The sequence below is a fragment of the Tamandua tetradactyla genome, chromosome 14 (genome assembly GCF_023851605.1).
Source record: "Tamandua tetradactyla isolate mTamTet1 chromosome 14, mTamTet1.pri, whole genome shotgun sequence".
NCBI classification, from domain to species: Eukaryota; Metazoa; Chordata; class Mammalia; order Pilosa; family Myrmecophagidae; genus Tamandua; species Tamandua tetradactyla.
Window position 1 is genome coordinate 71,727,298 of NC_135340.1, and position 26,286 is coordinate 71,753,583.

The 26,286-nt window shown below is 36.6% G+C and overlaps 1 protein-coding gene across 1 annotated transcript in view; it reads left to right on the top strand.

Moving 5' to 3' along the window:
- Window positions 1–26,286, top strand: part of TEX9 (testis expressed 9) — an 89,305-nt gene that overhangs the window by 37,289 nt on the left and 25,730 nt on the right. Inside the window, exons 4-7 of the mRNA XM_077128012.1 lie at window positions 7,175–7,254; window positions 12,108–12,156; window positions 22,165–22,247; window positions 23,769–23,947. Coding sequence (XP_076984127.1) covers window positions 7,175–7,254; window positions 12,108–12,156; window positions 22,165–22,247; window positions 23,769–23,947 — 391 coding nt within the window. The remainder of the gene's footprint in view (window positions 1–7,174; window positions 7,255–12,107; window positions 12,157–22,164; window positions 22,248–23,768; window positions 23,948–26,286) is intronic.

Sequence of the window (26,286 nt, forward strand, 5' to 3'; positions counted from 1 at the left end):
TAAGCAACAAAAGAGGTCTTCCAGAAGTAATTCTTAGGCATGCCCATAGGTAGTCTAAGCTTCTATGCTACCTACATAAGCTTCACCAGAGTAAGCCTTGAGATCAAGTGCTGGCCCTATTGTTTTGGGTATCCCTGAAATTTGACACAGAATCAGGGGATTCCCTGATGGTAAAATTTAATAGTTCCATTTTTTTCTCCCATTCCTCAAGGGACTTTGCCAATACTTTTTGATTATCCACTTAACATACTCTAGGATGTATCCAGGTATTACATTAAGCTGTATAGGATTAAAGAACCTCTTTCTTATTCTGGGCTCCCAGTGTTTCCAGTCATTCAAATGAGCTATACAGATAGATTGACTTAGATTATGTACTACAGAAAATTTAAGTTCCAGAACAAATAAACCTTTGTTTCTTTGGTCTCAAAGAGCATGTATGGTTCTAAAATATAGACAATATCTTCCTTACCCCTGTGTTTTGAGTTACTTTAACCCCGACCTGATCAGCTTCATTCTTATCTCTAAATATCAATTTTTGTCAATAAATATATATATATAAAACAGCTTCTTGAAATCCAGAAATAATAATTACCACTCTGGACTAATTGGGTCTCCTGGAAGAGCTTACAACCTAGGCCCCTATTTTCTTATAAGCATTTTCTAAAGGAGACCAAATCATAATTGTTCTTTCATTTCAGGCTTATTTTGCCTCACCAAATATCCCACATGTTCATTCATATCGTTGCATGCCTCATGACTTTGTTCCTTTTTGTAGCAGCACAACATTCAATCATATGTATACACCATCGTTCACCAATCTGCTTCTCAGTCAGTGCATCCTTCACCCCCCTGCATTCATCAGGCATCATGTATAATGCCCAAAGTCCACAGTCCATCATCACTCTCAATTTTAGATAATTTCATTGTTCCCAAGAGATAAATAACTAATAAACATACCCTCACCAAATAGAAAATGTAAAACTCCTCTTAACTCTTGTCCTTTCCCTCATGTTTTACCTCTGCTGTTGCTGTGGTATTACTGATGTTTTCCTTTTAAACATAGCCTATAGCATGCAATAGCACTTTTCCCCCTGTACTCTGGACTTAAACACTCTTTGTACACTAGTGATACCTTTGAAGTAGTTCTTGTAAGAACTAATTTATATTTCTAGTGTTAAGCAGTGGGACACATAGGTCTATATATGACCCATTTCAGTCTTTTTCATCTTCAGGGTGGTAATATTATTTATAGACCCACTAGAGAACCACCTTCACTTCTGTCTATTCCCTTGCATTGGAATTCAACCTCATTAGCTAACTGTTTGTCTATCTCTAGCTTCTATGTACCTCTAAGTCCCCTATATTCTCTATTATAAGTCTCTGATTTTACCTTTACCATGGTCATAAAAGTAGAATCATACAATAGCTCTCCTTCTGTGTCTGGCTTATTTCACTCATCATGTGTCCTCAAGGCTCATCCATCTTGTCATGTACTTCAGGATGTCATTTCATCTTACTACTACATAATATTCCATTGTATGTATATACCATATTTTGTTAATCCACTCGTCTGTTGATGGGCAGTTGGATTGTTTACGTCTTTTGGCAATTGTGAATAATGTTGCTTTGAACATTGGTGTGCAAATGTCTGTATCATTGCTTTCCTCTCTTCTGGTTATATACCAAGTAGTGCTATTACTGGGACATAGGAAATTCAATATTTAGTTTATTAAGGAACCGCCAGACTGTCTTCCATAGTGGCTGCACCATTATACATTCCCACCAGCAGTGCATAAATGCCCCAAGTTCTTCACATCCTCTCTAACATTTATAGTTTCCTGTTTGTTTAATAGCAGCCATTTTTATAGGTGTGAGGTGGTATTTGATTGTAGTCTTGATCTACATTTCCCTTATAGCCAGTGAAAATGAACATCTTTTCATGTGCTTTTGAGCCATCTGTATTTGCTCTTCAGAAAAATGCCTATTCATATCCTTAGCCCATTTTATAATTGAGTTGTTTGTTCTTTTGTTGTTGAGTTGTATGTTTTCTTATGTACCCAGGATATCAAACTTTTGTCCGATATGTGATTTCCAAATATTTCCTCCTGTTGATTTGGCTGCCTTTCACCTTTTTGACAAAGTCTTTTGAAGTGCAGAAACATTTGATTTTGAGGAGTTCCCATTTATCTATTTTTTTCTTTTGTTGCTTATGCTTTGAGTGTAAAATTTAGAAAGCTACCTCCTATTACTAGGTCTTGAAGATGTTTCCCTGCATTTTCTAGACGCTTTATGGTGCTAGTTCTTATATTTAGGTGTTTGATCCCCTTTGAGTTAGTTTTTGTATAAGATGTAAGATAAGGATCCTCTTTTATTCTTTTGGCCTCTTGATATCTACTTCTCTCATACCCATTCATTGAAAAGACTATTTTGTCCCAGTTCAGTGGATTTGGAGGCTTTGTGAAAAATTAGTTGACCATAGATTTGGTGGTCTATTTCTGTGCTCTTGATTCGATTCTATTGGCCAATGTTTCTATCTTTGTGCTAATACCATGCTGTTAATCAATGTGGCTGTGCAATAGGTTTTAAAGTCAGGAAGTGTTAAACCTCCCACTTCATTCTTCTTTTATAAGATGCTTTTCTCTTACCATTCCAGATGAATTTGGTAACTAGCTTTTCCAAGTCTTCAAAGTAGGTTGTTGGAATTTTTATTGGTACTGCATTGAATCTGTAGATCAGTTTGGATAGAATTGATCTCTTAACTATATTTAGCCTTCCTATCCATGAGCAGGGAATGCCTTTCTACCTATTTAGATCTTCTTTGATTTCTTTTAGCAATGTTATATAGTTTTCTGTGTGCAAGTCCTTTATGTCCCTAGTTAAGTTCATTCCTAAGTACTTGATTCTTTTAGTTGCTATTTTCAATGGAATTTTTTCCTTAAAGGACTCCTCAGTTAGGTCATTGCTTTTGTATAGAAATGTTACTGAATTTTCCACATTAATTTTATATCTTGTTTTAGAACAAGATCTTTTATAAGATGCTACCTTGTTGAATTTATTAGCTCAAGTAACTTTGCTGCAGATTTCTCAGGATTTTCTAAGTATAGTATTACATTATCTGCAAATAATGAAAATTTTACTTCTTCCTTTCTAATTTGGATACCTTTTATTTCTTTGTCCTGCCTGATTGCTCTAGCTAGAACTTCTAGCACAATGTTGAATTTAGTGGTGACAGCAGGCATCCTTGTCTCGTTCCTGATCTTAGGGGAAAGCTTTTAGTCTCTCTTCATTGAGTAGGATGCTGGCTCTCTGTTTTTCATATATTCCCTTTATCATATTGAGGAAGTTACCTCTGATTCCTTTTTATTGAAGTGTTTTTATCAGAAAGGATGTTGAATTTAGTCGAATGCTTTTTCAGCATCAATGGAGATGATCATGTGATTTTTCCCTTTTAATTTGTTAATGTGCTGTTTTACATTAACTGATTTTCTTCTGTTGAGCCATTCTTGCATTCCGGGTATAAACCCCACTTGGTTGTGGTGTATAATTCTTTTAATGTGCTGTTGGATTCAATTTAATAATATTTTGTTGGGAATTTTTTGCATCTATGTTCATTAGGGAGATTGGCCTGTAGTTTTCCTTTCTTATAGCATCTTTATATGGTTTTGATATTAAAATGATATCAGCTTCATAAAATGAGCTAGGTAGAGTTCCTTTTTCCTCATTTTAAAAAAAAAAAAAGTTTGAGCAAGATTGGTATTAGTTCTTTTTGGAATGTTTGATAAAATTCCCCTGTGAAGCCATCATGCTCTGGGCTTTTCTTTGTAGGAAAATATTTGATGACTGATTGAATCTCTTTACTTTTGATTGGTTTGTTGAGATCTTCTGTTTCTTCCTGAGTCAGTGTAGCTTGTTTGTGTGTTTCCAGGAATTTGTCCATTTCATCTAGGTTATCTAGTTTGTTGGTGTATTGTTGTTCATAGCATCCTCTTATGATTTATTTCTTCAGGGTCTGTGGTATTGCACCCCTTCTCATTTCTGATTTTGTTTATTTGAGGGTAATGTGTTCAAGGAATGAGGCTTGCCTTACGTCCTAGTCCTCGTCTCCCTGTTTGTGCACTTCTGAGCACTCTGGGCTTCTGCTCTTAGTTTCCTATTCTCTGCTTCTCAGTTTCTCAGCTTTTGCAACCAGGGCCCGCCCTATGTGGTGCAGAAGAAGGCAATTCAGTTACACTCTGGAATTGCCATCTGTATCACCCTCCTGTCCCTTTTCTAACTTTTCCTTGGAGCAGGGCTGACCTCGATCTGTCCTATTCTGCCAGCTTCCTGGAACTCTCCTAACCCATTAAAATTTAATATTGTTATTGTAAAGGCAGTACTTTCCTCTACCATTTTGTCTTTTGGATTTTATATGTCATATCTATGTTTTTTCTCTTCTTACCTTTACTTATAGTCTTCATTTCTTCATTTTTCTCCAGACCTCTCTCTCTTGCCTTTTCCTATTTGCCTGCAGTTGTTCTGTTTAGTAGTTCTTGTAGAGCCTGTCTCTTTCTCACAAATACCATCAATGATTGTTTGTCTGAAATTATTTTAATCTCTACCTCGTTTTTTTTTTTTTTTTGCATGGGCAGGCTCCAGCAATCAAACCCAGGTCTCTGGCATGGCAGGTGAGAATTCTGCCACTGAGCCACCATTGCCCACCCTGCTACCTCATTTTTGAAAGATAATTTTGCTGGCTATGGAATTCTTGGGTGGCAGGTTTTTTTTTTTTTAGTCTTAAATGTATCATATCACTACCTTCTTGCCTCCATAGTTTCTGCTGAGAAATCCACACATAGTCATATTTACCTTCCCTTGTATGTGATGTATTAGTTTTGTCTTGATTCTTTCAAAATTCTCTCTTTGTCTTTGACATTTGACAATCTGATTATTAAGTGTCTTGGAGTATGTCTATTTTGATCTATTCTGTTTGGGGTATGCTGTACTTTTTGGATCTGTAATTTTATGTCTTTCATAAGAAATGAGAAATTTTCAGTAATTATTTCCTGTAGTAGTCTTTCTCCTTTCTCTTCTTATTCTGGGACACCCACAACACATATGTTTGTGTGCTTCATGTTGTTCAGTTGCCTGTTACCCAGCTCATATTTTTCCATGCTTTTCCCTGTATTTTCTTTTGTGTGTCAGATTTCAGATGTCCAGTCCTCCAGTTTACTAATCATTTCTTCTGCCTCATCAAATCTATTATTGTAGGTTTCCATTGTTGTTTTCCATCTCTTCTATTGTACCTTTCATTCCCATAAGTTCTGTGATTTGTTTTTGTGAACGTTTGTGTTTTTCTTTCTGTTTGCCCAGTGTCTTCTTTATATCCTCCCTCAATGTGTTGATTTGATTTTTAATGAGAATTTCCATGTCTGTTTGAGGATCCTGTATTGTTTCAACTCCTGTATCTCATTTGAAGTATTGGTTTGTTCTTTTGACTGGTCCATATCTTCAATTTTCCTACTGTGATTTGTTATTTTTTGCCTTTTTAAAAAATATCTAGGCGTTTTATTTCCTTAATTGGTTCACTCTGGAGGTTTTGTTTTCCCTCTCTTACCTAGGGTTTTCTTACTGGATTGCTTTGTTCTCTATCTGTTCTTTGACATTCAGTTCACTTTATTCTAGACCTCTAGCATAGGCTCTCTTTAACTGAACAGAACTTTTCAGTTCTTCTTTTTTCTGTTTCTTGCCCTGCTTATATGGGGCCTTTGTTATTTTTAGGAGAGTCTCCTCAGATACTATAGACCACAGTCAGTTTTTCCCGGGCCAGCAAGGCTGCATCTCAGCAGGAAAGAGTAGCCAGCACCAGTTTTCCCTGAGGGTGAGACCCAGCAGGTTGTCAGACTTTCTCATGAAGCCTCTAGACTCTGTGCTTTTCCTTTCCTGCCCAGCATGTGGTGCTAGTCTGTCCCTGGCTTACCACCAGCTTAAAATGATTCAATGCCTTTAATTTCAGCAGACTCTCCCTGCCAGGGGTTGTGGTTGAGACAGAGGTCATGTACTAGGATGACTTAAATTGCTTCTGTTTTCCAGTCACTGGCGTCTGAATTCCTTGAAGGAGAAATCCATTTAAGCTGGTTTCCACCCCATTTTTCTTGGCAAAGATACATCCTTTAGGGCATTAACTCCTTTCACCTGACTAGTTACTTTGTCTCTCAGACAGCTTAATTCTGCCCCTGCCTGGGGCAGTGCTGCAGTTTGAGAGTGCTTCCAGTACTATCTAATGAGCTGTTTGAGGAGTAAAATAAAATAAAGGCAAAAAAACCTTTTCAGAGCTGTATCCTCGCTCCTCAGGTTTGTCTGTCAAGAGCTTGAGTTGGTACATGGCTCTATGTGTATCATCAGGCTCTGTGCTCCCTTTTCTTGTGGTCCAGCCCTTTTCCAGTATTTTGGGTTCAACTTAAAAAGCCTCATTTTTTTTTCTTTCAGCGCCTCCCCCTCTCTGTGGGGGCAAAAACTCTTAGTACCTGTAGTGCTTATTCCAGGTTTATCTTCACTGGGGACCTCTTTCAGTAGTCAGAAATTATTCATTCATTCCGAAATTGGAGCTTGGTTGAGCTAAACTGTTATAGCTAGTAAGTCTGTTTCCATTCCCCTTGGGGAACCAGCCTACCAGGTCTGTGGGAGAGTTGTGCTAGACCCTGCAGCTTGGGGAACTTATAGTTCTGTGTGGGATCTCAGCCATTCCACCTGGTCCAGACTGGTGTATGCTGTGTGTCTGGTCACTGATGTGGCCCCAGGAGTTGTTCTGTACTGTTCCTGGCTATTTACTAGCTGTTCTGGAGGACAAACAAAATTCCACACCTCACTATGCTGCTATCTTGCCCCACCACTTGTTGAGTTGATTTTTGTATATGGTATGAGGTAATGGTCCAGTTTCATTCTTTTCCATATGGATATCCAGTTTTCCCACAACCATTTGTTAAAGAGACTGTTCTTTCTTAGCCCAGAGCCAATGAAAGGTGAAACTGTAATATTACATACCTTCTTTTCATAGCCAAGCATTTAGAATTCTGTGGCCTCATTTCAAAGGAACTGTAGACAATTCTGAAATGATTAATCATCATAAAAGTTCTTGAGTTTATCCTAATTTTGTTTTTTTTTCTATATTTTGTGACATTTTTGCTCACATAACTAGAGAGATCAGCAAGAGGTACAATCCAAGCCTATTTCAACACAAATTAAATTATATGAAGAGGAAGATGATTGCAATTTAAGGTAAGAGAATTAAATTCTCAGATACCATTGGTGTTTTTTTAATGACATGGATGGGTTTTTATTGTACAAAGTTTTTTTGCATATAAATCTTGGAAATCTATAATTTGAAGAAAAATGTAACTTATAATAATTGGAGGCTTCAGAAAGTGGATACAACACATGTCCATTGACAGATGAATGGAAAAATAAAAAGAAATGGAACTCTGATACATGCTACAGCATGGATGAATCTTGAAACCATGCTGAGTGAAATAAAACAGACACAACAGGAAAAATATTGTATAATTCTACTTATATGAAGTGTCTAGAGACAAGATAGTAGGTTAGAGATTACTAAGAGTTGAGGGGAAGGGAGATGGGGAGTTATTGCTTAATGGGCAAAGAGTTTCTGTTTCCTGTGATGAAAAAATTTCTATAATGGAAGGTGGTGATGTTAGCACAACACTTGAAAAGTAATTAATGCCACTGAATTATATATACACTTAAATATGGTTAAAATGCAAATTTCATGTTTTATATATGTATATTACCACAATAAAATTTAAAATAATAATAATAAGGACTTATACCAATCAGATGCAATGCAGACTCTTTATTTACTTTATCTTATTTAATTCTCAAAATATTAAGATAAATATTATTGCTGCTTAGGGATGTTTAATATGCTGCTTGAGGTCATGTAGATAGTATACAGGTTCACTAAGAGTCAAACCCAGTTGGTATGATTTCTACCTGTTCTCATACTATTAAAATTATCTTAAACTGCATATGAAGAGTAGGTAAAGATAATAAATTAGTAAAGATAATATATATTAGATAATTTTTCCCTTGAATTTTAGGTTTACTTTCATGTGATATGTTGAGAAATTAGGAAACCATAAAATTTTTAGAAATAAATGTAAGAGGAAATGTTTGGATATATGTGAATAAAACTATAAAATCTTATTGTAGCACAGGCAATGGTGATCACCAAACATTCCAAGACTCTTAAAAGTTGTCAATGCTATGGGCAGAAGTGAAATTAATGACCTCTGAGTTAAAACAGAGAAGAGTTGGTATGTGGCACTCCAGATGACTCCCTTTCTGCCATGAAGATCAGTGCTATTCCAGTTGGTGGAACCTTCTAGCCTGGTCTCTTAGTTACTGTGTGCATCATGTAGGTTAAAGAGGGCTTTTTCTCCCCCTTCACTGCTATTACAAGTATGTTTAGCCGCTGAGATTTTCAGGTTAATATCCTAGCCTATCCTAACCAATATAGAGATTGGTATTGGGAGTGGGGTACTGCATAATGAAGATTCTTAAAGTGTGGCTTTAGCTTAGCAGTAAGGAAATAAATGAAGATCACCCAAAGATAATAAAGGCTGTTTATTCAGAGCTTGCTATATCATGATAGTATGCCACCATCACTTATGTTTAGCAGACTCAAAAGCAGGCAGAGGAGTAGGAAAGCATTATAGTGGAAAAAAGGTAAGACTTCAGGTATGTGCTGATTGGAGTGTTAGCGTGAAGAAGCTGGAGGTGGGATAACATCAGGTAGCCTGTGTGATTGGTTAGGGGAGCATATTTAGCTTTCTTCAACTGGCCTTAAGTTGGAAGTTGGGGCAAAAATTAGAGTGGTTATCAGTATCAATCAAGTTCTGGCTGTTTTGGGTCAAATGTTACAGGGTTTATGGTTTGACTTCCTGGGATGTTTGCTATAAATAATGGCCAGCTTCCTGGATTGATTGTTGGAGACAGTGGGCCAGATTTTTTTGGTCTGGTTACTGCTAATTGTGGGTCAGAGTTTCCTGGTATTGACCATTTGTATATTCAGCATCTCAGCAGTTCGATGGTAAGTACATGGAAACTCATTAGACACTAGAAAGATAGACGATTAGTGTTGTGTCCATGTATTTAGTAAAACTGTCATTTGTGGTAAATTGGAAGGCAGAATAGGTGCTGAATGATCATCAGATCCTAGATGACTCTAGGATGAGGTTGGAAACAGAATTTATTGTTTTTTGCTTTTGGTGGCATATCTTCCAAATTTTATCCTCTGCTTTCTTCTAAGAGTTTTATAGTTTTACCTCTTAGATTTAAATCTTTGACCCATGTCAGTTAATTTTTGTATATAGTATGCAGGAAGGGTCAAAATTAATTCTTTTATATACTATTGGTTAAAGATATTATTTTTTCTATCCTTTCCCAGCACCTTGTGAAAATCAGTTGGAAATAAACGCATGGTTTTAATTCACTTCTACTTGGTTCTCTTTCTCTGATATATATGGCTATCCTTATGCCAGAACTACACTATCTTGATTACCCTTTCTCTTCAGAATCAGTTATGTTTAGACATCAAATATTTTGAGATTTAATTAAGAAAATGTTAATTTTTTATCAGTGAGATCATACAATATTTCTCCTAGTGTGTCTGGCTTATTTAACTCAACATGGTGTCTCCAAGATTGACCATTTTGCCATGTGTCAGGACTTCATTCCTTTTTATGGTTGAAAATGTACATTGTGTATATATACCTTATTTTGTTTATGCCTCCATTGGTTGATGGACACATGGATTGCTTCTGTCTTTTGGCAAGTATAAATAATGCCACTATGAACTTTGGTGTGCAAATGTCTGTTTGAGTCCCTTCTTTCAAACCTTGTGGGTATATTCCTGGAATATAGTTCAGTTTTCATTTTATGCTAGGAAAGTAATGTCACTCTGCCAAACCTGAGAGAGATACTTAGCTGTTAAATATCTTTTGGCCAATATGTATATGTATGTGTGGAAGGGGGATGTAGAGTGTAGCATTTGTCTAAGGAAATGGCAAATATTAATTTGAAGTGGTAGTGATTAAATAGAACATTTAAAGTATGTATAATATTTGGAAAAATTTTTATGTCATATACAAGAATGAATCTTTAGTCTCTGTATTTTTAAATTATTTTGAAAACCATTGTTTGCATGTGTGTCCCTGAGCTATTTCTAGTCTTAAGAGGTTGTATTCACTATTATCTACAGAGTGTAATTTTGTGTTTAATATTGAAGAAACCTATGCATGACTACTTAAATAGGTTGCATCTGATGGTAAGTAACTTTATTTTTTTGTCTTCTACTATAGGTAGGTGTTCTCAGGGGATCTGATGATTGTTTACTCATGGAAACAATAGACTAACTTGATAGGTTTTTAGAAATTTTAATACCTGTGTTCACTTGCTCTAGACTATTGATCAGGGTTAGATAAACTTTTTTTGTAGAAGGCCAATTAGTAAATGGTTTTGGATTTGTAGGCTATGTGGTCTTTGTCACAATAACTCAACTCTGTTGTTGTAGTTGTGAAAATAGCCATAAACAAATGAATGGGTGTGGATGGATTCAACCTTGGGGTCATAGTTCTCAGACTCCTGTAACACTCCATGTTTTCAACTACAAATATTTTGAAAACTTTGTTCATAAAAATGAACTGTAGTTTTATATGTATTCATTCATTCAACAAGTATTTATTTAGGGCCAATTGGATACCTTATATACCAGGTATTATGCCAGGAACTGGGCATAGAGAGTGAACAAGCAGATAACGATTCCTGCCCTCATGAAGCTCACGATATGATGGGGAAAACAGAAATTGAGCAAGTAATTCAATGAATTAGAAAAGTGACAGCTAATGCTTTCAGAATGCAATAAACCAGAAAGAATGGCTTTTATAAAGGGGATTTATTAAATTAAACATTTTAAGTTCTAAGGACTTAAAAATGTCCAAACTTAGGCATCCAGAGTATACCTTGACTTTGAAGAAAGGCCAATATCTGTCACATGAGTAGGCACGTAGCTGGTGTCTACTGGTTCTTGTTCCTGTTTCCACTACTTCCAACTTCTGATTCCAGTGAATTCCTCTCTGAGTGTCTGTGGGCCCTCACTTAGCTGCTCCAAGGCAAAATCTTGAGCTTCATTTCTTAGCTTAGCATCTCCTGGGTCCAGAGATGCTTTCTTTTCAGGTTCTGGCTATTTCTGTGAGTCCTTGCTTAGCACCTGGCCTTTTTCTGTCTTGATCTCCAAACACCTGTATCTATGTCAGCTCTTTCAAGGACTCCAGTAAACTAATTAAGATGTGCCTTAAATGGGCAGGCTCACAACTCCATCTAATAAAAAGTCACATCCACAATTGGGTGTGTCACATCACCATAGAAAGAACCTATCAAAAGGTCCTACCCTGGCTGGCGGGCCGCGGTGGCTCAGCGGGCAAAGTGCTTGCCTGCTATGCCGGAGGACCTCGGTTCGATTCCCGGCCCCAGCCCATGTAACAAAAACGGAGAAACAGAATACAATAAAACAAGAAAATGTTTAAAAATGTTTCCCTTTCTTCCTTCCTTCCTTCCTTCTATCCTTCCTTCCTTCTCTCTGTCTTTCCTTTAAAAAAAAAAAAAAAAAAAAAGGTCCTACCCTACAATAATGAATCAGGATTAAAAGAACATGGCTGCCCCTGCAAGACTGGAGGGCTTTTCTGGGGTACATAATAATTTCACACCAGCAGAAGTGATAACTGTGAGTGAGCTCAGAATAAAAAGCCTTGTAGTGAGTCATTTTGTAAAATAGAAAATCCTTGTGTGCAGCCCATAATCACTCCTTATGATTTTTACTTATTAAAATTTGTGCTACATTATACATGGGACTATAGTATATTGTCTCAAAGTTGAACTAAAGCACTTTTATTTGTTACACATTCAAAATAATTAATGTGTGGATAACTAGAATTATAGCAAACTCTATTGATGTTTTTATATTTTATCTTTAAATATAATGGTTGTTGTACTTTAGTGTGTCTCAGCTTAGTATCATTGATTATTAATGTATAGTATTTATTTTTGGTCTGTAGAGGTCTGTTATCACCTGAAGGGAAAGTCCATCTACATTCAGAAGCTAAGGTATGGAATCAAAGTTTCTGTAGATGCCGTTATATTCAAAACATGTTAGGTTGTTTTATTTATACTTTTTTTAGACAAAATAGAGAAGGGGTTTGACTCTGTAGAAATAGAATATGAACCTTGATACTCAGAAGGGATACCTTAATGTAATGTCACTCATGAAATAAATTGAACCTTTTAAAAAAAATTTTTATTTTAACCCCACAAAGGATAGGTCAATCCTATTTAAAATCAGGCCTAAGAGTCACCCCCAAGAGAACCTCTTTTGTTGCTCAAATGTGGCCTCTCTCTCCAGCCAACACAACAAGCAAACTTACCACCCTCCCCCTCTCTGCGTGGGACATGACTCCCAGGAGTGTGGACCTTCCTGGCAACGTGGGACAGAAATCCTAGAATAAGCTGAGACTCAGCATCAAGGGATTGAGAAAACCTTCTCGACCAAAAGGGGGAAGAGTGAAATGAGACAAAGTGTCAATGGTTGAGAGATTCCAAACAGAGTCGAGAGGTTATCCTGGAGGTTATTCTTACACATTAAGTAGCTATCACCTTGTTATTCAAAATGTAATGGAGAGGCTGGAGGGAACTGCCTGAAAATGTAGAGCTCTGTTCCAGTAGTCATGTTTCTTGATGATGATTGTATAATGACATAGCTTTCACAATGTGACTGTGTGATTGTGAAAACCTTGTGTCTTATGCTCCTTTTATCTACCTTGTCAACAGATAAGTAGAACATATGGAATAAAAATAAATAATAGGGGGAACAAATGTTAAAATAAATTTCGTTTGAAATGTTAGTAATCAATGAAAGGAAGGGGTAAAGGGTATGGTATGTGTATATATATATATATATATATATATATATATATATATATATATTTTTTTTTTTTATTAATTAACGGAAAAAAAGAAATTAACCCAACATTTAGAAATCATACCATTCTACATATGCAATCAGTAATTCTTAACATCATCACATAGATGCATGATCATCATTTCTTAGTACATTTGCATTGGTTTAGAGGAACTAGCAACACAACAGAAAAAGATATAGAATGTTAATATAGAGAAAAGAAATAAAAGTAATAATAATACTAAAAAAAAACAAAACAAAACAAAACAAAAAACCTATAGCTCAGATGCAGCTTCATTCAGTGTTTTAACATGATTACTTTGCACTTAGGTATTATTGTGCTGTCCATTTTTGAGTTTTTGTATCTAGTCCTGTTGCACAGTCTGTATCCCTTCAGCTCCAATTACCCATTATCTTACCCTGTTTCTAACTCCTGCTGGACTCTGTTACCAATGACATATTCCAAGTTTATTCTCGAATGTCCGTTCACATCAGTGGGACCATACAGTATTTGTCCTTTAGTTTTTGGCTGGATTCACTCAGCATAATGTTCTCTAGGTCCATCCATGTTATTACATGCTTCATAAGTTTATCTTGTCTTAAAGCTGCATAATATTCCATCGTATGTATATACCACAGTTTGTTTAGCCATTCTTCTGTTGATGGACATTTTGGCTGTTTCCATCTCTTTGCGATTGTAAATAACACTGCTATAAACATTAGTGTGTAAATGTCCGTTTGTGTCTTTGCCCTTAAGTCCTTTGAGTAGATACCTAGCAATGGTATTGCTGGGTCGTATGGCAATTCTATATTCAGCTTTTTTTTTTTTTTTTTTTACTTCCTTTTCTTTTTTTTTTTTTATTAATTAAAAAAAGAATTAACAAAACAATTAGAAATCATTCCAATCTACATGTACAATCAGTAATTCTTAATAACATCACATAGTTGCATATTCATCATTTCTTAGTACATTTGCATCGATTTAGAAAAAGAAATAAAAAGACAACAGAATAAGAATTAAAACAATAATAGAAAGAAAAAAAAAAACAAAAACAAAAAACCTATACCTCACATGCAGCTTCATTCAGTGTTTTAACATAATTGCATTACAATTGGGTAGTATTGTGCTGTCCATTTCTGAGTTTTTATATCCAGTCCCGTTGTACAGTCTGTATCCCTTCAGCTCCAATTATCCCTTCTCTTTTTTTTTTTTTTTTAATTAACGGAAAAAAAGAAATTAACCCAACATTTAGAGATCATACCATTTTACATATGCAATCATTAATTCTTAACATCATCACATAGATGCATGATCATCATTTCTTAGTACATATGCATTGGTTTAGAAGAACTAGCAACATAACCGGAAAAGATATAGAATGTTAATATAGAGAAAAAAATAAAAGTAATAATAGTAAGAACAAAACAAAACAAAACAAAAACCTATAGCTCAGATGCAGCTTCATTCAGTGTTTTAACATGATTACTTTACAATTAGGTATTATTGTGCTGTCCATTTTTGAGTTTTTGTATCTAGTCCTGTTGCACAGTCTGTATCCCTTCAGCTCCAATTGCCCATCATCTTACCCTGTTTCTACCTCCTGCTGGACTCTGTTACCAATGACATATTCCAAATTTATTCTCGAATGTCTGTTCACATCAGTGGGACCATACAGTATTTGTCCTTTAGTTTTTGGCTAGACTCACTCAGCATAATGTTCTCTAGGTCCATCCATGTTATTACATGCTTCGTAAGTTTATCCTGTCTTAAAGCTGCATAGTATTCCATCGTATGTATATACCACAGTTTGTTTAGCCACTCTTCTGTTGATGGAGATTTCGGCTGTTTCCATCTCTTTGCAATTGTAAATAACGCTGCTATAAACATTGGTGTGCAAATGTCCGTTTGTGTCTTTGCCCTTAAGTCTTTTGAGTATATTCCCAGCAATGGTATTGCTGGGTCGTATGGCAATTCTATATTCAGCTTTTTGAGGAACCGCCAAACTGCCTTCCACAGTGGTTGCACCATTTGACATTCCCACCAACAGTGGATAAGTGTGCCTCTTTCTCCGCATCCTCTCCAGCACTTGTCATTTTCTGTTTTGTTGATAATGGCCATTCTGGTGGGTGTGAGATGATATCTCATTGTGGTTTTGATTTGCATTTCTCTAATGGCCAGGGACATTGAGCATCTCTTCATGTGCCTTTTGGCCATTTGTATTTCCTCTTCTGAGAGGTGTCTGTTCAAGTCTTTTTCCCATTTTGTAATTGGGTTGGCTGTCTTTTTGTTGTTGAGTTGAACAGTCTCTTTATAAATTCTGGATACTAGACCTTTATCTGATATGTTGTTTCCAAATATTATCTCCCATTGTGTAGGCTGTCTTTCTGCTTTCTTGATGAAGTTCTTTGATGCACAAAAGTGTTTAATTTTGAGGAGCTCCCATTTATTTATTTCCTTCTTCAGTGCTCTTGCTTTAGGTTTAAGGTCCATAAAACCGCCTCCAATTGTAAGTTTCATAAGATATCTCCCTACATTTTCCTCTAACTGTTTTACGGTCTTAGACCTAATGTTTAGATCTTTGATCCATTTTGAGTTAACTTTTGTATAAGGTGTGAGATATGGGTCTTCTTTCATTCTTTTGCATATGGATATCCAGTTCCCTAGGCACCATTTATTGAAGAGACTGTTCTGTCCCAGGTGAGTTGGCTGACTGCCTTATCAAAGATCAAATGTCCATAGATGAGAGGGTCTACATCTGAGCACTCTATTCGATTCCATTGGTCGATATATCTATCTTTATGCCAATACCATGCTGTTTTGACCACTGTGGCTTCATAATATGCCTTAAAGTCAGGCAGCGCGGGACCTCCAGCTTCGTTTTTTTTTCCTCAAGATGTTTTTAGCAATTCAGGGCACCCTGCCCTTCCAGATAAATTTGCTTATTGCTTTTTCTATTTCTGAAAAATAAGTTGTTGGGATTTTGATTGGTATTGCATTGAATCTGTAGATCAATTTAGGTAGGATTGACATCTTAATTATATTTAGTCTTCCAGTCCATGAACAACACGGTATACCCTTCCATCTATTTAGGTCTTCTGTGATTTCTTTTAGCAGTTTTTTGTAGTTTTCTTTATATAGGTTTTTTGTCTCTTTAGTTAAATTTATTCCTAGGTATTTTATTCTTTTAGTTGCAATTGTAAATGGGATTCGTTTCTTGATTTCCCCCTCCGCTTGTTCATTGCTAGTGTATAGAAATGCTACAGATTTTTGAATGTTGATCTTGTAACCTGCTACTTTGCTGTACTCATTTATTAGCTCTAGTAGTTTTGTTGTGGATTTTTCCGGGTTTTCAATGTATAGTATCATATCGTCTGCAAACAGTGATAGTTTTACTTCTTCCTTTCCAAATTTGATGCCTTGTATTTCTTTTTCTTGTCTAATTGCTCTGGCTAGAACCTCCAACACAATGTTGAATAATGGTGGTGATAGTGGACATCCTTGTCTTGTTCCTGATCTTAGGGGGAAAGTTTTCAATTTTTCCCCATTGAGGATGATATTAGCTGTGGGTTTTTCATATATTCCCTCTATCATTTTAAGGAAGTTCCCTTGTATTCCTATCTTTTGAAGTGTTTTCAACAGGAAAGGATGTTGAATCTTGTCAAATGCCTTCTCTGCATCAATTGAGATGATCATGTGATTTTTCTGCTTTGATTTGTTGATATGGTGTATTACATTAATTGATTTTCTTATGTTGAACCACATCCTTGCATACCTGGGATGAATCCTACTTGGTCATGATGTATAATTCTTTTAATGTGTTGTTGGATACGATTTGCTAGAATTTTATTGAGGATTTTTGCATCTATATTCATTAGAGAGATTGGTCTGTAGTTTTCTTTTTTTGTAATATCTTTGCCTGGTTTTGGTATGAGGGTGATGTTGGCTTCATAGAATGAATTAGGTAGTTTTCCCTCCACTTCGATTTTTTTGAAGAGTTTGAGGAGAGTTGGTACTAATTCTTTCTGGAATGTTTGATAGAATTCACATGTGAAGCCGTCTGGTCCTGGACTTTTCTTTTTAGGAAGCTTTTGAATGACTAATTCAATTTCTTTACTTGTGATTGGTTTGTTGAGGTCATCTATTTCTTCTTGAGTCAAAGTTGGTTGTTCATGTCTTTTCAGGAACCCGTCCATTTCATCTAAATTGTTGTATTTATTAGCGTAAAGTTGTTCATAGTATCCTGTTATTACCTCCTTTATTTCTGTGAGGTCAGTAGTTATGTCTCCTCTTCCATTTCTGATCTTATTTATTTGCATCCTCTCTCTTCTTCTTTTTGTCAATCTTGCTGAGGGCCCATCAATCTTATTGATTTTCTCATAGAACCAACTTCTGGTCTTATTGATTTTCTCTGTTGTTTTCATGTTTTCAATTTCATTTATTTCTGCTCTAATCTTTGTTATTTCTTTCCTTTTGCTTGCTTTGGGATTAGTTTGCTGTTCTTTCAAGTGGACAGTTAATTCCTGCATTTTTGCCTTTTCTTCTTTTCTAATATATGCATTTAGGGCAATAAATTTCCCTCTTAGCACTGCCTTTGCTGCGTCCCATAAGTTTTGATATGTTGTGTGTTCATTTTCATTCGCCTCGAGGTATTTACTAATTTCTCTTGCAATTTCTTCTTTGACCCACTTGTTGTTTAAGAGTGTGTTGTTGAGCCTCCAGGTATTTGTGAATTTTCTGGCATTCCGCCTATTATTGATTTCCAACTTCATTCCTTTATGATCCGAGAAAGTGTTGTATATGATTTCAGTCTTTTTAAATTTGTTAAGACTTGCTTTGTGACCCAGCATATGGTCTATCTTTGAGAATGATCCATGAGCACTTGAGAAAAAGGTGTATCCTGCTGTTGTGGGATGTAATGTCCTATAAATGTCTGTTAAGTCTAGCTCCTTTATAGTAATATTCAGATTCTCTATTTCTTTATTTATCCTCTGTCTAGATGTTCTGTCCATTGATGAGAGTGGCGAATTGAAGTCTCCAGCTATTATGGTAGATGTGTCTATTTCCCTTTTCAGTGTTTGCAGTGTATTCCTCACGTATTTTGGGGCATTCTGGTTCGGTGCGTAAATATTTATGATTGTTATGTCTTCTTGTTTAATTGTTCCTTTTATTAGTATATAGTGTCCTTCTTTGTCTCTTTTAACTGTTTTACATTTGAAGTCTAATTTGTTGGATATTAGTATAGCCACTCCTGTTCTTTTCTGGTTGTTATTTGCATGAAATATCTTTTCCCAACCTTTCACTTTCAACCTATGTTTATCTTTGGGTCTAAGATGTGTTTCCTGTAGACAGCATATAGAAGGATCCTGTTTTTTAATCCATTCTGCCAGTCTATGTCTTTTGATTGGGGAATTCAGTCCATTAACATTTAGAGTTATTACTGTTTGGATAATATTTTCCTCTACCATTTTGCCTTTTGTATTATATATATCATATCTGACTTTCCTTCTTTCTACACTCTTCTCCATACCTCTCTCTTCTGTCTTTTCGTATCTGCCTCTAGTGCTCCCTTTAGTATTTCTTGCAGAGCTGGTCTCTTGGTCACAAATTCTCTCAGTGACTTTTTGTCTATAAATGTTTTAATTTCTCCCTCATTTTTGAAGGACAATTTTGCTGGATATAGGAGTCTTGGTTGGCAGTTTTTCTCTTTTAGTAATTTAAATATATCATCCCACTGTCTTCTAGCTTCCATGGTTTTTGCTGAGAAATCTGCACATAGTCTTATTGGGTTTCTCTTGTATGTGATGGATTGTTTTTCTCTTGCTGCTTTCAAGATCCTCTCTTTCTCTTTGACCTCTGACATTCTAACTAGTAAGTGTCTTGGAGAATGCCTATTTGAGTCTAATCTCTTTGGGGTGCGCTGCACTTCTTGGATCTGTAATTTTAGGTCTTTCATAAGAGTTGGGAAATTTTCAGTGATAATTTCTTTCGTTAGTTTTTCTCCTCCTTTTCCGTTCTCTTCTCCTTCTGGGACACCCACAACATGTATATTTGTGCGGTTCATATTGTCCTTGAGTTCCCTGATACCCTGTTCAAATGTTTCCATTCTTTTCCTGATAGTTTCTGTTTCTTTTTGAAATTCAGATGTTCCATCCTCCAAATCACTAATTCTATCTTCTGTCTCTTTGAATCTATCATTGTAGGTATCCATTGTTTTTTCCATCTTTTCTACTTTATCCTTCACTTCCATAAGCTCTGTGATTTGTTTTTTCAGTTTTTCTATTTCTTCTTTTTGTTCAGCCCATGTCTTCTTCATGTCCTCCCTCAATTTATCGATTTCGTTTTTGAAGAGGTTTTCCATTTCTGTTCGTATAGTCAGCATTAGTTGTTTCAGCTCCTGTATCTCATTTGAACTATTGGTTTGTTCCTTTGACTGGGCCATATTTTCAATTTTCTGAGCGTGATCCGTTATCTTCTGCTGGCGTCTGGGCATTTAGTCAGATTTCCCTGGGTGTTGGACCCAACAGGTTGAAAGATTTTTCTGTGAAATCTCTGGGTTCTGTTTTTCTCATCCTGCCCAGTAGGTGGCGCTCGTGGCACACGTTTGTCTGCGGATTCCACTAGTAAAAGGTGCTGTGGGTCCTTTAGCTTTGGAAAGCTCTCGCCGTGGGGGAGGTTCGCCAGCCGAAGTGGCTTGGAAGAGTGCCAGCCGGCCCGGGGGTCCGAACGCGGGGAGGGTTGCCGGCCGCCGCAGCCCGGGAGAGCGCCCGACCGAATTTCCTAGTTGGCCCGGGACGCCAAGCGTGGCGGGAGGGCGCCAGCCGCTGCAGCCCGGAAGAGTGCACCGTTCCCAGCCGGACCGTGGAGTCACGTGTTTGGAAGGGACCCCCCCCCCCCCGCCCCGGTCACCGTTCTCTGCGGTCTGGGGATTTCCGCCCCAACTCTCTCAGTTGGTCCGGGGGGCCTCGCGTGGCGGGGCCGCCAGCCGCCGCGGCCCAAGGGGACCGCCTGCCAAATTCTGCCAGCTGGCCTGGGAAGGAGGAAGGGAGGGACTCCGGCCACTTGCCATCCTGCCCGGGAAAGCCCGCGCCCCTCGGCGATCTCACTGGAGCTGGTTCTCCCAGACAGTCAGCCGTTCCAGGATGGGGTACGCCGTCCCTTTGATCTCTGTCGTGGCTCCGGGAGCTGCTCTGTATCGTCTCCACTGCCCCAGTAGCTGTTCTGGAGGAGGAAAGGTGAGGGTGGCAAGGCTGTTGAGGACGGTGGCGGAGGAGCCGGTGAAGGCGGAAAAGGGCACGGTGGTGGTTGGAGAGCCGCCGGAGCAGGAGGAGCTATATATATATTTTTTTCTGTTTTTGTTTTATTTCTTTTTCTGTTGTCTTTTTATTTCTTTTTCTGAATTGATGCAAATGTTCTAAGAAATGATCATGATGATGAATATGCATCTATGTGATCATATTGTGAATTACTGGTTATATATGTAGAATGGAATGATCAAAATAGGAATGTTTGCATTTAATTGGTGTTTTTTTTTTGTATTTAAAAAAAAATTTTAAAAAGTCAGGGAGAGGTGGTGCCTTGGTGGTTCAGGGGTAGAATGCTTGCCTTTCATGCAGGAGACCTGGGTTTGATTCCCGGACCATGCACTTCCCAAAAAACGAACAAGCAAAACAAATTTTTATTAATAAAACCAATCAACATACAATATGAGCATTCTTTTTTTATCACATAGTTGTTTCTTCATCATCATGATCATTTCTTAGAACATTTGCATCTATTCAGAAAAAGAAATAAAAAGTAAACAAAAAAAGTCATACATATACCCCTCCCCCCTCCGTTTTGTTGATCACTAGCATTTCAATCTACTAAATTTATTTTAACATTTGTTCCCCCTGTTATTTATTTATAATCCATTTTTTTACTCATCTCTCCATAAGGTAGATATAAAAGATCCATCAGACAGAAGGTTTTCACAATCACACAGTCACATTGCTAAAGCTATATCATTATACAATCATCTTCAAGAAACACGGCTACTGGAACACAGCTCTACGTTTTTAGGCACTTCCCTCTAGCCTCTCCATTATGTCTTAACTAAAAAGGTGATATCTATTTAATGCATAAGAATAACCTCCAGGATAACCTCTCAACTCTGTTTGAAATCTCTCAGCCATTGGCACTTTATTTTGTCTCATTTCTCTCTTCCCCCTTTCGGTTGAGAAGGTTTTCTCAATCCCTTGGTCCTGAGTCCCAGCTCATTCTAGGATTTCTGTCCCATGTTGCCAGGAAGGTCCACACCCCTGGGAGTTATGCCCCACATAGAGAGGGGGAGGGCAGTGAGTTTGCTTGTCGTGTTGGCTGAGAGAGAGAGAGGCCACATCTGAGCAACAAAAGAGTTTCTCTTGGGGGTGACTCTTAGGCCTAATTTTAAGTGGGCTTAGCCTATCTTTTGTGGGGTTAAGTTTCATATGAACAAACCCCAACATTGGGAGCTCCCCCTATTGCTTTAGTTGTCCCCACTGCTTGTGAGGATAAAATTGAACCCTTTTTTGTCTCATAATGTCACTGAACAATTTCCAACTTTTGGGGAAAAAATCTAAGTGGAGATAGTTTGTAGCCTGAGGGCTTTTAGTTTTCCTTCTGTAGCGTAAATCTAGTAGTAGATAGAAGATATGAAAAAGTACTTATATACAAAGAAGGTGGTTCTAAAGAATCATTTATTCATGTAAATAATTATAGCATAGAGGTCCTAGGCATACTGGAATCTACAAGTTTCCCATCCATGGTGACCTAGGCCAAGGGAACAGAAGGTATGAAGGCCAGGGAAGGCGTATCTGGTGAATAATCAGTTAGTGAGAAGAACTAAATTCTGAGTCAGAACATCTGGGTATAATAGTTCACTAGCCTGTGCATCCTAGAATCTTTAGGATTCAAAATCTCTTGGTCCCGGCAATCTCTAGGTCTTTTCCAGCTGTAAAATTCTGAAATTCTATAAAATACCGTTTGCCTGGGTTCGATTCCTGGACCATGCACCCCCCCACCCAAAAAAATACAGTTTGATTAATTCCATGACAATAGCAGTTCCATGTATTATGAAATTGCTTTCTTTGGGAAATAATTAGAATCTAATTAACTGATGGCTTAAATTATTTGCATGTAGCCAAAGACCAAAAACGTTGGTTCGGTAAACAAGGTCCAAAACAAACTACACTCTGCAAATAAAGGAAGGAAAACAAATTCAAGGTATAGTAGTTTTAAAAGTATTCCTTTATTTTTTTAGTTTTATATTTTATAGTATCATCATACTTAGTTATTAAGCTTTTTCTGCTCCTCCAGATCATTTTATACTCAAAATATAAAATTACACTGTATATATCTTATTCACATTCAATGATTTGAAACATTTTCCCCACAGAAATGTCTTACAGCAATTAATGAATACTTGTAATGCTCTCTTAAGCAAAATGACCACATTTCAAATTGTTTAAATGCTAATTTTAGTGAGAGATTTTCTTAGAACTGGTACTAGAACCTAGATTTCTTGTCACTCTGCTCAGTCCTCTCAAAATAGAGTTAGTAGTCTTCTACTTTTTGGGTATTTAACAGTGTAATGTACCCTATTGTATATATTGATATGTAGAATGACTGGGCATGCTCTAAATAAGACTATGATTATAATTTATGGTATATTGTTTTTGATAAGACGGTGAATATAAAAAGAGGGACCAAAAGTCTCTCTCTGGGGTGAGAAGCTTTCTAGAAAAGCAGAGTCACACCTGCAGCATGCTGTGTGAACTAGTTTGTTAATCTCAGTAAGCTTATGTCTATTACTTTTCCAAGCTGTTATTTGCATTATAGTTCTGGATAAAAAATTGGTTTATATTTGTACCTTTTCATTGGCTTAATAATTTTTTATTTGTTTAAAAAGAGAAAAATTACAATGAAAGGGTAAGTAAGAAAAAAAGAGAATATAAAATAGATTGAAAGAAGGAATGAGAACACTGGTACTTAGTAATTTTGTAACTGCAAAGGGTTATCTCATTTTCAGACTTCAAATTTATTTTTTAAAGAAAAGCTTTTTCCAAATGGAATTCAGAAGACTTTGCTTGGTGTTAGAGGTAAATTGACTTTGAAACCTTAGACTTGTTGGTGGGTTAGGCCTGGTCAGTTCCTTAGTGCCTTTGGAAGTGACTTTTTATTTCACATTTCTTCCCTCCATTCCATTAAAAAAAAACAAATACAACTTTTTGGTCAACTTTTATCCTTGTTAGAATGTGTTTCTTTAGGTGGGAAAAGGTGTTGAGTTTCACTGAGGTAACTATTCCCTCTGTAGTTCTTTCTCAAAAGGTATATTATTCTTTGATATTTGTAGAATTTTTGCTAGACCTCTGTCAATTTGTACAGTTTTTCTCCAGGGGTGTGCAGGACTAAAAGCCACAGGCTGGACTTGACCTAGGAGGTGAAGTACAGTACTCTTGGTTTTGATGTTCACCTGTCTGGAAACGAGTTCTAAATCAACTGGCCTCATAAAGCCTTCTCCAGCTCCAGGATGATGTGATTCATAAAGATCACAAGTATATTTGTAATATTGTCCTTGCAATGTCATCTTTGAAAGGATCAATTGTAAATTTCATCATAAATTAAAAATTTGTTATGATTTTCATCTGCTTTGTTATTTGGGTAAAAGCCATATCTCCTTTCTATATCATATATATGATATATCCTTTCTATATCATAAATATATATATATGTATTTTCTTTTAGTGTAAAATTGAAATATTCTGATGTACAAACTGCCAATGATGTTGCCATTCCAGACGACTTTTTGGACTTTTCTCTTGCAAAAACAATTAGCAAAATTGAAGGGCAACTGGAGGAGGGAGGCTTACCTGATTGTATAGATGATGATGTTTTCTCCAGTGTTAGTAAAGACATTGGAACAGGTAAGGGTTTTTTTGCTTGTTATCTTTATCTTCATATCTTTATACTTTCTAAAATAATATAGTTCTAAAATAATATAGAAGACATATTTCTCTGATTCCTTTCATTTAATATTACTATATTTTTATTATTACTGCACATTAAATAAACTTGTGCAAAAGGATATATGAATTATTGATGTAGCACCAGGTAAAATAATAAAATGAATTTTGTAATGAATATAATTTTCCTTCTTTATAAACTGGTTCTCTGCATACCACAAAAAAAATAGTTTAGATAATCTAAAATGCCTCTAAAATGTTTAAATTTATGAGGAGCCACTTATTCTATATAAGCAAAAAATATGACAACTGGGTATATATGAAGATAGTTTAATGCTGTACAATTGTGACTTCAGGCAATTAGCCTCTCTTATAGCAATTTCTTTACTTGAAAATTTAGCAGTTTGTATTAGTTACTTATAGTTTTTCCTTAAAATTCTAGTTCTGTGGAAAGTGATAGCAGTTTATACTTATGATGATTGTTGTGCTGCATATTAGTAAGTCATAAATGACTAGCTATTAATTAATTAATTAACTGATTGATTGATTACATTTACTCACGGAGCCAAGCTTTCTGGTTAGGTTGCTCTTAAGATGCCTTCAAGGGCCTGATGGTCTGACTTCAGCTGTTCCCCAGCAGTCACCTGTGGCCCTGTTACAACTGTTCCTGCTCCTAGATGCAGGGAACCAGGTCGACAGTCTCTACCTTAAGTTGCTAGTTGGTTTTTTATTGCTGGATCACTTTGTACCATTTTGCCTCCCTATTTTCCCTTTTCAGTGTCTTTGGCCTAGGTGTCTTCCCAAAACTTATTCTTTATGATTGCTCGGAATGGCTAAACTACATATGGGAAGCGGAGATCAAGTAGTTTGGGAACACAAACTGCTTTGTAAGATTAAAACCTGGGTGGGTTGAGCAGATTTGTATTGTGGACCCCCAAAGATGAGCTCCCTCAACTCCTGAAGCTGATACTGAGATTAGCGTTGGGATGAAAAAAAAAGACATGAGAAAGGGGCAAAGTCCTTTCCCATTCTTTCTTCCTTTTTTCTCCTTAAAGACTAACTGCTGCTATCTTTATACTTTTTAATATATCATTTTTCCTTTATCCCATTTCACTTGGAGTGACAAGCAATACTGGGGCCACTTCATAAGATAAGATTTGGAATGGAGATGGTTTGTGCTCTCTACATCACATGCATATGAATGACTTACCAGAGGCAATTCAGAGTGTTTCCTCAAGATAAGCTCCACGAAGGCAACGTTTGCCTTATGATAACCCTACTACATCTTCAACATAGTAGGAAGTCATTGTATATTTTTTGGATGAATGAATGAATGATGAGGGTGTTTTAACTTCAGTTTTCATTTCTACTTTTAAACCTTTTTATTATAAACCTCAGAGATTTACTGATTACATTAGTGATTTAAAAAGATTTGGTAACAATGAAATATCAAAGGTAGATCTTTTAAAAAAATTTTAATGCAATTTTATTGATATATATTGTGTATTCACATACCATGTAATTATCCAAAGTGTATAATCAGTGGTTCAAAATATCATCATATAGCTGTGCATTTATCACCACACTACTATTCTTTTTTTGTGAAAAATAACATGTATACAAAAAAGCAATAAATTTCAATGCACAGCACAACAGTTATAGAACAGATTTCAGAATTTGGTATGGGTTACAATTCCACAATTTTAGGTTTTTACTACTAGCTGCTCTGAGACACTGGAGACTAAAAGAAATATCAATATGATTCAGCAATCATACTGCTTTGTTAAATCCTACCTTCTCTGTATAACTCCAACTTTAATCTTTCTCCCACTCTTTAGGGGTATTTGGGCTATGCCCATTCTAACTTTTTCATATTGGAAGGGGCTGTAAATAATATGGGATAGGGGGATGAAATCAGTTGATGTTCTGGAGAGGCTGGTTCCCCTGCATTTCAGAACTTACCTGGTCCAGGGATCCATCTGGAAGTTGTAGGCTTCTGGAAAGCAACCCTAGTGCATGGAACCTCTGTAGAATCTCATATTAATGCCCTAGGTATTCTTTAGGGTAGGAATAGTTTTGATTGGGGTTTAGCAAATTATGATAGGTAGGAATGTTTAACTGAAGTGTGTGCAAGCATTACCTGCAGAATAGCCTCTGGACTCTATGTGAATTCTCTCAGCCAGTGATACCGTATTTGTTACACTTCTTTTCCCTCTTTTGATCAGGATGGCATTGCCGATCCCACAGTGCCAGGGCCAGGCTCATCCCTGGGATTCATTTCCCACGGCACCAGGGAAACT